This window comes from Haliotis rufescens, unplaced genomic scaffold (assembly GCF_023055435.1).
Source record: "Haliotis rufescens isolate VD_foot unplaced genomic scaffold, xgHalRufe1.0.p SCAF_18, whole genome shotgun sequence".
NCBI lineage: Eukaryota > Metazoa > Mollusca > Gastropoda > Lepetellida > Haliotidae > Haliotis > Haliotis rufescens.
This window is the reverse complement of record NW_025963868.1, coordinates 6,798,490-6,810,968: the sequence shown is the minus strand read 5'-3', so window position 1 is coordinate 6,810,968 and position 12,479 is coordinate 6,798,490. Positions and strand designations below refer to the sequence as shown.

At 41.8% G+C, this 12,479-nt stretch overlaps 1 protein-coding gene across 1 annotated transcript in view; it reads left to right on the top strand.

Moving 5' to 3' along the window:
* Nucleotides 1–972: 972 nt before the first annotated feature.
* LOC124149666 (beta-secretase 1-like) overlaps nucleotides 973–12,479 on the top strand; it is a 35,052-nt gene continuing 23,545 nt past the window's right edge. The window contains exons 1-5 of the mRNA XM_048398136.1: nucleotides 973–1,258; nucleotides 4,085–4,409; nucleotides 7,087–7,175; nucleotides 9,405–9,621; nucleotides 10,967–11,113. Of these exons, the coding sequence (XP_048254093.1) occupies nucleotides 4,152–4,409; nucleotides 7,087–7,175; nucleotides 9,405–9,621; nucleotides 10,967–11,113 (711 nt within the window). The 5' untranslated portion in view covers nucleotides 973–1,258; nucleotides 4,085–4,151. The remainder of the gene's footprint in view (nucleotides 1,259–4,084; nucleotides 4,410–7,086; nucleotides 7,176–9,404; nucleotides 9,622–10,966; nucleotides 11,114–12,479) is intronic.

The following is a 12,479-nucleotide window of genomic DNA, read 5'->3' as shown; positions in this document are numbered from 1 at the left end:
ATCAGGGGCATCTGGTATCGGCTCACTGATGACATGGGGATGTTGCACCTTTGTAAACTTGATTTGGTCACAGTTCAGTGTACATTAAATGGACAAAGGTACCGACATACCATATTGGACGGTTTTGTTGTGTCTTATTTTGATAACCGTGCTCTACCATCTCAAAGCCCACATCTGAATCCAACCGAGCATCTTTGGGATCAGTTAGGACGTATGGTTAGAGCCAGAGACCCTCCAGTAAAGAATCTCCAAAAGTAGACCAAGGCATTGCAACGATTCCCTCAGTTTAGGATCAGGCGTCTGATTTTGAGCATGAGCAAAACTTCTTGCGGATGTGATCCGTGTACGGGGTGGCTATATCCGTAAAACATGTCTCCTCGTGGCCCAGGCGTCTAAGATGCCGCGATTCGCTGTGCAGAGTTGCGTCCCTTAGCCACGCCAGAAACGAATCCCGGTTCGCTGCGATTATGTTTCTAGGTTTGTCAGCACCATACCCGTGCTCGTGGGTTTCATAAATGCCTGTCTCATATTCATAAAATCTGTGGGGATTTGGAGTTAGAACTGGTCCCCACGCAGATAACAACTGGCTCGGCGCGTCATCGTTACCCGATTTAATTATTTACAAGCATTTCCCCGAGACAAGGGAGTTAACTGACCGTAAAAGTCCAACTTCCGCTTTTGTAGTCAGGTAACGCCCGTGCCTCGGGAAGATGTTTACACGCCATCGCTATGTTGGCAGTCGGAGTGTTTTTAGAATCTGTTGTATTCAGTTTAAAACTTCGATAAATAAATTACGCTTATTATAGTCCATAGACTGCACGTAAATACAATTTAATCACCATACGAACTGGTATTGACACAGCGCAAGGGCCTGCCATCCTGTCGACTATGTGATTATACGCCGCTTCAAAAAACATACATTTCATCGTGATTAATTTACGTTAATTGTTACTTGGTTTTCATTGTATAGTAAAGTTGGAGAAATTGTGCAATCAATTTGAACTCACTCACTCATTAACTCAGTCGTTGAATCTTTTTCCGCGAGGAAACTACCACTTACAACCCACTTCACCTATAAAGTTATAAATAGCCTGGTCAATCAGCCACATTGGCATTTCCGGAAAATGTCGAGGAAATCAGAAGGCTTCGCCAAAGGGAAGCAACTCTCAAACGGTTGACTACGTGTGAAGGGAAACAAGGAAGTGTGGATTTATTTTACATTTTTCTGGAATCTGTCATAATTTGAAAGGATACGAGTGTAAGTATCAGTTATAATGCGAAATTATGATAGTGTCCTGATGTTTATCTCCAGTTTGTCATCATAGTAAACGTATAAGATGATCGTTTATTCGTTTTAGACCCTCACTTTTCGCGTACACAACATGACCACGTTGTGGTGTGTGTGAGATCGCCATAAAATACATCGATCGAAGCATAATATACTCCAATCGACTTATTTAGTGCCCACAGATCACCGTTTTATATACTGAAAAGTGTGTGTTCAGTGTCACTTTTTGACATGCTACGATAATTAAATTGTCTCTGTAGGCCTGAAGTTAAACACTGATACAATTGAGAATTTGAGATAAAGGTTTTCTCGAAAGAGGTGTTGTTTCAATGTAAATATTTGATCCATGGATGACATTGTATAAAGATAAAAGAACTACACTTATTGCTAAAAATATTTTGCCAACTGAAATGCAATAGATTTGTTGTCATTGTGTATACACTGAATATTGTGTTCTAGCTGTGTTTAAAATTTTCCAAATTTGCCTGCCAAGGGCACTTTGTTTAGAATCCTTCATAACTCCTTGTAATCATATCTACATGAAACAATTGAATGTTTGGATTGACAGTAACAGTCTCTTCCAAACACCAAAGTAGTCAGTCTGGAGACGATTAGAATTGTGCGGTCGCCTTCCAAGAAATTATACGTTGTAATGAAATACATCAGTACTAACACATGAGTATTGAGGAAGTTAATAAATCTAGAGTCAAGATTCAGGAACTAGTGGATGGAGTTGCAGACTGATGTTCATGCTCGGAGTATGAGACATGTAACATTGGGATTAACGAAAACTTTATGTTGAAATGTAGTAGTCAAACTACAATAAATATGACTTGTGTCAGTGTATGGCATTTAAGATATAAATATCCATTCTCTATCCACTAAAGTTTGTTTCAAGGCGTCAATAGCGGTAATATGACCGTGATTGCTGTAAATAACGGTGAGTTGTGCAATCTTCCGATCACTTCACATTTGATTTCGCCGAAATGAATTGAAACAATATTGAATGAACTTCTTTCAGTGGCATTTAGAAGTTGGTGTGATGAAGAAATCACTTGCTTGATAAAGGTGTTAGGATCTACACCGAAACGTCGCACTAATTGTTATAAAGAAGTTGATTATCTATAGAACTTGTCTTTCTTCAATATTGAATGAAGTTTTGAATAAAATTAATAAAATAGATTACAAACATCAGTCCATATATATTGTGCATCTTTTTATAACCAGACAGTGTAATTACATTATTATATTGCGTGCTTCAGTACAGATTTCTTGACATGGTATTTCCGGTGTTACATGCTCACAGTAATGTCTTTGTGTTGGGTGAAAAACATCAAAACTCTTCAACCCTGTGTATAAGACGACCCCCCTTGAAAGGCCCCTAATTGTAGGTACGGAAAACTCGCCTTATACACAGCAAAATACGGTAGATGGTCAGGCTCTGTCATTGGCTGATTTGTCTTACCAGACTGGTGCTCATGATTTCAGCCTCTAGTTTGTCCAGCTCAAGTAGTTACAGTTGGTTGTTGTTTTACGCCGCACTCAGCAATATTCCAGCTATATGATGGCGGTCTTTAAATAATCCAGTACAGACCAGACAATCCAGTGATTGATATTATGAGCTTCGATCCACGCAATTGTGATCGATGACATGCTTCAACTAAGTCAGCGAGCCTGACCACCTGATCCCATTAGTCGCATTTACGACGAGTAAAGTCGCCTTTTACTGCACTCCATTAAAGCTGCAGTATTGCTCACCAGACTGATATTGTTCTACATAGGTTTGTGTGCTGCCATGAATAATATCAGTCACTGGAGCTCTCAATTTGATTTATAGTCATGTAATCATATATGGTAACAGCCAGTAGCATAATGTGAAAAACAATAAAATATTTAGAGGCTAGTTGACATATTATTGATGAAAACACGTACACTGCTTAATAAGCCAGCAGTTGCTGTTTTTGTTTTTAAAATTTGTAGGTCGGATTTCAGACATGTAAGAAGTTTAAGCTGCGAGACAGCATACATTATTATTGGAATTATCTGACTGATTAGGTATGTCAGCATTCAAAAATCATTTTCGATATTCAGATTGACAATTCCCCTATTTGACGTGATAAGCGTCCACGGCGATATTTGCTAATATATTGGCTAGTGAACAATCCCATTTAGCACACTTCGGATTGATCAATGTACACAAGATTTATTTATTCGTGTATAATACGCACTCGTGTGTTATATGCACCCTTAATTACGGGCAATTAAATTCTGCAAAAATATATCTGTCGTGTATAATACAACTTTTCTTTTGTATTATTTCAGGCTGTCAGCATAAACCACAAAATTTATGATCTTTCAACTCTGTTAATAAGAGCCCCCTATTTCTAAGTTTGAGAGCGCCCTGGTCGCTTATTATGTCGAATACGGTGTATAATTTTTGCTTCTTTTTGGTCTTTTACCCCCAATGGATAAAGATAAGGATAAGTTTTATTCCACGCTGAAAGGCCTCAGGCCCATAGAACAATTCAGTTTTGGGGAGTGGTGACAGATATGTTTAACAGGTCATATTCTAACTAACATAGCATGATAGCTGAACATTGATAGTTTTTTTACCCCCAATGGAATCTGTTTTGTCAGATAATTCACCAAAATAATATTCTAACAAGAGCCCCCTAATTCTAATTTTGAGAGCGCCCTGAGCGCTTATTGCGTAGAATACAGTAGTTGATAATCTGATCAATTGCTCCATCCCTAGTATACAACATTCACATAGTTTAATTTCATTTTCTTTCGCAGGATTTTTGAAGTCGTAAAATGATATAGACACACATGCTTGGCAGTGGTGTGTAGTTCCTTCCCTGACATGAAGCACACTATGAGGCCTTTACATCTCTGGAGGAAGGTGTTGTCACTTGCCATTATCATCAATGTACTGATGAGTATGACCTTGACCCCATGTCAAGGGAAGGTCATCCAACTCAAGCTGCATCATGGTCACAAAGATATGGAGTTTGCTGCCGGTCAGCGCAATAGACGTGCGGCCAGTTTGTCTCAGAACCTTCATGGTCAGTCAGGCGAGGGGTACTATATTGAGATGAACATCGGCACGCCTCCTCAGAAGGTAAGAGTTTGGTAATGCCTACAGGGACATATCTGAATCTAGGATTCAAAACTCGGTGCTCCTGATGGGCACATTGGGAAAAGTCGTTTTGTACAAAATTGGGATTTAAAAAACAAACATTTCTTCAGTTTTCAGGTATGTTAACACAGCATTAAACATGTTTGATACACTAATGCCTCTTGCTTTATTTTGGTCCTGGTATCTGTGAACTACAAGTCATCTCTCCATGGCCATGCCATTGGCTATAGCTACATTAACACATCTTCCCGATGCAAGGGAGTTAACTGACTTTAAAAGTCCAGTTTCCACCCTTACCGAACTAGACTAGACTGACTATTACCAGTTATGTCCCTTCTAAGCCTCTTCTATGGACCAATCAGATTCCACCTCTTGTATCACTTGTGTTTGCTTCACACAAAATGGTTGTGCCAAATCAGGACGATCTGATCGATAATCAAGATCTATATTGTGATAAAACGGGTCTTACATCGCGAAATGCACCAAATCACGTGAGCACCTTGATTAAAAACATGAAAAGAAATGGAAAATATCTTCTGACGACTTGGCGGTGCACATGCTTTGCAAATCCTGCAATTGACCAACATCTGCACGACAGTTTATGAACCGGATTACGATTTGGTGCGTGATTTTGATTGGACTATGCATAGACTCGTTAGTCCAGCCAAAATATAACTCCATAATACCAGCCAAGTTCGGCAAGGGTGGAAACTTTATAGTCAGTTAACACAAGATGCATTTTTGCTGCAGAAAATCAGCCTTTGAGCAGCGCTGGATCAGTCTCTAATTTTTTTTTTTTTGTGTAGTGTAGCCTAGTGGTTCAACTGTTCCCTGGTCTTACTGGTAACCCTGTCTGGCTCTTGTTTCATTAAGGGACTAAAACAAGGGCTGGTCGGCTCGGAGTCCGTATACTGTGTCTGAGTGGGGTAATGATGTTAAACTGAGACATGGTATCTCAGTGGCTAGCACTATAAAATCGGCATCAGTCTGGACTAGTACAAGCAGACACACACACACACACGTGCATGCTTGCAAGTAGCTTTATTAGTGCAATAATCTTACGTTAAACCTCACCATTTCGCCTCGCCTCACCTCACCTCACCATTTCGCCACGCCTCGCCTCGCCTCGCCTCACCTCACCTCACCTCACCTCGCCTCACCTCACCTCACCTCACCTCTCAGTCTGACACTCGTCATGTCGCCACCCAGGCCTGTACCAATTAATGGGTTCCAGTGACCAGATCAGAGAGAACAGCGTCCATTTGAAGCAAGGTTCTTTCAGGCCTCAAAAGCTTGCATGTTTTCTTTGAAACAAAATTCTTCCATCTAGAAATTGTGAGGAACCATTGGCTACTGAGTAAAAAGTAACATGTCTTTGAATTTTGAGATAAACATTGTGTGTTTCCAGTGTAGAGCTAGGTTAACCTTGCTACATTTGAATTTGGAACCGAACAGCAACCAAACTTAGGACAGGCACTCAAAGCATGTAGCACGGCAATTTTGTAAGCTACCATGGGATGGGCACCCTAAAGAAAACTAAGCAAGCCTTGCAAAGGTTTCCTTCCACACCAGGGGGCACAGGTGGCCCAGTCGTCTAAGGCGCCGCGATTCGCTGTGCAGAGTTGCGTCCCTTAGGCACACCAGAAACCTATGATTGTGGGTTCGAATCCCGGTTCGCCCCGATTATGTTTCTAGGTTTGTCAGCACCATATCCGTGCTCGTGGGTTTCACCGAAGTGGTAAACGTCTGAGACCTGCATCACTTCGACCTTTCCTCCCACATTAAGCTGACACGCCGTGATATAACTGGAATACTGTTAAAGGCGGTGTTAAACCTAACTCACTCACTCATTCGACACTGCATGTCACTATGATGATGTCATATTGCTCATTGTGGCAGTTAATGGAAGACCTCGGGCTTCTGCAAATGATAATGCCCTGAAAAATAGCGTTCAGTGTTCCCGTTTACCAGTAATTACCAGTTTTTTACCGGTAAAATAGGCTTGGACTGGCAAATAAAGTACCTTATAAATCTTTGTTGTTGAACAAAAACATTGGCGATATTCATACATTTTTCGAAAGTTAGCTTGTCTGTTAACATCAGGGTTTCCCCTTGTCTAATTTTAGTTCAAGGATACACCATTTCGCTTTGCTTCAAGGATGAGTATATATTTGTAGAAACTTAGTCTTGAAATATAAAAAAAAGGAGACAGTTGTAACTGTGCTTTGTGTGAATGTCTGAATGATGTGTAAATCTAACGTAGTTACTTCAGAGATGACATCATTGCACTGAACATGATGTTGACAGAATTAAAATCAGGTAAATTTCACACGTTTTTTATTTGTTGAAAGTTGGGACTGACATTAATTCGGGGGGACGACTGGTAGTTTCAAAAGCGAGCGGGAACTCTAAGCATTACCCTCATAGTATTTCAGTTTGATATTATGCAGTTAGTAATATGTTTAACAGCATGATTTTTCCAAGTAACAAAGTGGAACTTTTCAACGCCATGGCAACCAAACTAGTTGAAACTTTTAGGCCTGTAAAGTTTTTAGAAAATGACATGTGCATATATCTGATGATCATGTGTTCCCTCAATAAACATTGAGACTCTGTTACCATAGTTACCATGTTACCATAGTTACTTTCATCCTTGCAGCTTAACGTCCTTGTTGACACCGGAAGTAGCAACTTTGCCATCGCAGCATCACAGGACGATCAGATCAACAAGTATTTTTACATCAATGAGTGAGTACTCTGTAAATTCAGAGCTCCAGATAAGCTGCGTATCTGCGTAACATACGCATCAGAAATGCAGAAATACGCAGTGAAATAAAATTCAAGTGTATCAAATACGCAACGAACATTACAATACGCTACAAAAATAAAACTAGTGCGTATCACCAAAATATTGTGAAGTAACCCAGCGTATTCGATTAGCAAATGAAACTTATTTTGAAATTATATACGGACATTCTTGCCAAACTCCACGATGACAGTTACATCATGATCATTTGCCTTCCTTTCTTGTGGAAGTATTGCAGTATTTTTGAGTCCTATAAAGCTCTCGAACCCACACGACACCAGTTTGCAGGGACGAGACTAAGTGTTTTTAAATATTTAACTTAAATACCCACATGCGTAAAAACTAGTGGGTAACAGAAATTTGAATACCCAGATAGAATTACTGATACCCAATGATTTTAAAATGCATGGGTAAAATACCCATAAGACCAAAAGCTTATCTGGAGCTCTGAAATTATGCCTTGTTTCCTGTCTCATTTTAGATGTCTGCCATGGCAGCCATTTTGAAAAAAATGTCCATTTTGCCAATTTCTCAGCCATTTGTGTGTGTATCCTGTTATGAAATGTGATGTTAAGTGTGTATGTGCAGGCAGTGTGGAATAAGACCTGTGAAGATCCAGGGTAGAATAGGTCTTCAGCAACCCATGCTTGCCGGAAAAGGCGACTATGCTTGTCGTAAGAGGCAACTAACGGGATCAGGTAGTCAGGCTAGCTGACTTGGTTGATGCATGTCATCGATCCCAATTGCTTTGATCGATGCTCATGATATCAATCACTGGATTGTCTGGTCCAGATCCGATTATTTACAGACTGCCATCATACAGCTGGAATGTTACTGAGTGCAGCGTTAAACAACAAACAAACAAACCAATGTGGAATAACATCTACCGTATTTACCATATTAAGCACCATGCACCAATAATGCACACTCACCAACTTGTAGCCCAGTCTGTAACTGATGTTACTAAGTAAGCCTCCTGCTAAAACTGAAAAGTTACATGACAGTCGTTATTGTCTGGTGAACATATTAATGATACTTTTACATAAAATAGCAACCATAATCATTTTGTTTTACGTTCATCAAAGTTTGTACACAGTAGTAAGTTTGTCCTCTAGCAACTGATCTCTGAAAAATAAATTGGACTTGTTGTGTATGGATTTAATAAGCGCCCCCTTTGGAAGTTTTCTGTGCTCTCTGGACACTTATTATGGTAAATATGGTAATATGTTTTAATTAATACAGTAAAATACACTGATAGAGGGATGTCTGGACCCCGGACTGGCAGTTTCCAAAGCCAGCAGAAACAGTCGTATATTCTCTGTTTCTTTTGGATCAGGGGGGCCACGGGTGGCCCAGTCGTCTAAGGCGCCGCGATTCGCTGTGCAGAGTTGCGTCCCTTGGCACGCCAGAAACCTATGATTGTGGGTTCGAATCCCGGTTCGCCCCGATTATGTTTCTAGGTTTGTCAGCACCATACCGTGCTCGTGGGTTTCACCGAAGTGGTTAACGTCTGAGGCCTGCATCACTTCGGGCTTTCCTCCCACATTAAGCTGACACGCCGTGATATAACTGGAATACTGTTAAAAGCGGCGTTAAACCCAACTCACTCACTCACTCTTTTGGATCAGATCTCCAGATAAGCTTTTGGTGTTGTGGGTATTTTACGCATGCATTTTAAAGTCATTGGGTATCAGTAATTCTATCTGGGTATTCAAATTTCTGTTTCCCACTAGTTTTTACACATGTGGGTATTTAAGTTAAATATTTAAAAACACTTAAAAATACCACGATACTTCCACAAGAAAGTGTGATGGCAAATGATCATGATGTAAATGTCATCCTGGAGTTTTGCAAGGTGGAGGGAATGCCCGTTTATAATTTCAAAATAATTTGCTGATTTGCTAATAAGGGTTACTTCACAATATTTTGATGATACACACAAGTTTTATTTTTGTAGTGTATCTGTAATGTTCGTTTGCGTATTTGATACGCTTGGATTTTACATTACTGCATATTTCTGCATTTCTGATGAGTATTTTACGCAGATACGCAGCTTATCTGGAGCTCTGTTTGGATTAAGCTTTTGTAAACTGAACAAAACAGTCTTTAATTTCATTGAATGAGATAAGGACAGTGTGAAGGTGTCTGACCAATGGACATTTTGTTGTCAGGTCGTCCACGTACGAGGACAGCGGGACGTCTGTGTATGTGCCCTACACCCAGGGGGACTGGACAGGGGAGCTGGCCACCGACCTGGTCAACCTCCCCTCGCTGCCCAACATCACCGTCAGGTCCAACATTGCCTTCATCACCAGGTCTTCCAACTTCTTCATCAACACTTCAGACTGGCAGGGCATCATCGGTTTTGCATATCAGGAAATAGCAAGGGTAGGACTTTGTGAAGCAGGTGTTTTTCTAGGATTTTCAGTTAGGTGCCGGTGGACACAAACGTTGTCTGAGTATTTTTGTGTTTATTGTCTGTTATCCTTGAAAAACCCCTTCATGTGGATTTCGGGTAAGAATATAGGTCCTCATCAACTTACGCTTGGAGTAAGAGGCGACTGAATGGATTATGGTGGTCAGGCTTGGTGACTTGGTTGATGGCATGTCATTGTACCCAGAAGGTTAAGATCATTCCTCAGACCCGTGAAGATCCGGGGTAAAATAGGTCTTCAGCAACCCATGCTTGCTGTAAAAGGCGACTATGCTTGTCGTAAGAGGCGACTAACGGGATCAGGTTGTCAGGCATGCTGACTTGGTTAATGCATGTCATCGTATCCCAATTGCGTGGATCGATGCTCATGATGTCAATCAAACAAACAAACTATGAGTTCAGTGGTATCTTCTCTTTCCTTGTGGATTGTGCACGTCATATAGCTGGAATATTGCTGAGTGCGGCGTTAAACAACAAACACAAACTCATAATATCAATCACTGGATTAACTCGATTATTCACAGACCACCGTAATATAGCTGGAATACTGCTGAGTGGGGTTAAAGAACAAGCAAAAACGAAAATAATGAAGAACAGGCAACATATGCAAATTTCAGGATACGATAACATGCATCTACAAAGTCAGCGAGCCTGACCACCCGATCCATTTAGTCGCCTCTTCGGGTAGCCTAGTGGTTATTAAGCCGAAGACCCGGGTTCGATTCCCGACATGGGTATAATGTGTGCAAATCTCAGGCTTAAAGCATGAAGCCTTGAATTACAATGAAACATTTCTCAAGCTCTTAAAACAATTCATATTGTAAGGAGTATGTATTCTTTGCTCATGTTGGTGGTCAAGTAGCCTAGTGGTTAAAGCGTTTGTTTGTCACGCTGAAGACCCGGGTTTGATTCCCGACATGGGTACAATATGTGAAGCCCATTTCTGGAGTCCCCCGCCGTGATGTTGCTGGAATATTGCTAAAAGCAGCATAAAACCATACTCACTGAGTCACTCATGTGCTTGAATCTCGATCACAATATAGACAAAGGTTATGATGAACATTTGTTTAGAAGGCTCTTGACAATGTGGTGTATGTATTGGTATAAGTGATGTCATGTTATGCACAGCGATACACGGATGGTAATGTGAACAAACTACTTGGAATTGAAAATCTTCTGTCCCTTGTAGAATAATGTTGAATAAAGTTAAAAAATCACTGGGCATTTTGTTAGTAAGTCCTCTTAGCTCACAGATTATTCTCTAACTGATTTGTTACCATGGTTACTGAACTGTTGCAGCCTGACGGGGATGTGGAGCCGTTCCTCGACAGTCTGGTGAAGGAGGGCCATGTCCGAAACCTCTTCTCCATCCAGCTTTGTGGAGCTAAGGCGCTTGCCAACTCCATCTCACTCAACCTCAGCACCAACTCAATGGATGGCACCATGGTAAGTCTTGTCCATCTATCTGTGTGGAGCTAAGGCGCTTGCCAACTCCATCTCACTCAACCTCAGCACCAACTCAATGGATGGCACCATGGTAAGTCTTGTCCATCTATCTGTGTGGAGCTAAGGCGCTTGCCAACTCCATCTCACTCAACCTCAGCACCAACTCAATGGATGGCACCATGGTAAGTCTTGTCCATCTATCTGTGTGGAGCTAAGGCGCTTGCCAACTCCATCTCACTCAACCTCAGCACCAACTCAATGGATGGCACCATGGTAAGTCTTGTCCATCTATCTGTGTGGAGCTAAGGCGCTTGCCAACTCCATCTCACTCAACCTCAGCACCAACTCAATGGATGGCACCATGGTAAGTCTTGTCCATCTATCTGTGTGGAGCTAAGGCGCTTGCCAACTCCATCTCACTCAACCTCAGCACCAACTCAATGGATGGCACCATGGTAAGTCTTGTCCATCTATCTGTGTGGAGCTAAGGCGCTTGCCAACTCCATCTCACTCAACCTCAGCACCAACTCAATGGATGGCACCATGGTAAGTCTTGTCCATCCAGCTTTGTGGAGCTAAGGCGCTTGCCAACTCCATCTCACTCAACCTCAGCACCAACTCAATGGATGGCACCATGGTAAGTCTTGTCCATCCAGCTTTGTGGAGCTAAGGCGCTTGCCAACTCCATCTCACTCAACCTCAGCACCAACTCAATGGATGGCACCATGGTAAGTCTTGTCCATCTATCTGTGTGGAGCTAAGGCGCTTGCCAACTCCATCTCACTCAACCTCAGCACCAACTCAATGGATGGCACCATGGTAAGTCTTGTCCATCTATCTGTGTGGAGCTAAGGCGCTTGCCAACTCCATCTCACTCAACCTCAGCACCAACTCAATGGATGGCACCATGGTAAGTCTTGTCCATCCAGCTTTGTGGAGCTAAGGCGCTTGCCAACTCCATCTCACTCAACCTCAGTACCAACTCAATGGATGGCACCATGGTAAGTCTTGTCCATCCAGCTTTGTGGAGCTAAGGCGCTTGCCAACTCCATCTCACTCAACCTCAGCACCAACTCAATGGATGGCACCATGGTAAGTCTTGTCCATCCAGCTTTGTGGAGCTAAGGCGCTTGCCAACTCCATCTCACTCAACCTCAGCACCAACTCAATGGATGGCACCATGGTAAGTCTTGTCCATCCAGCTTTGTGGAGCTAAGGCGCTTGCCAACTCCATCTCACTCAACCTCAGCACCAACTCAATGGATGGCACCATGGTAAGTCTTGTCCATCTATCTGTGTGGAGCTAAGGCACTTGCCAACTCCATCTCACTCAACCTCAGCACCAACTCAATGGATGGCACCATGG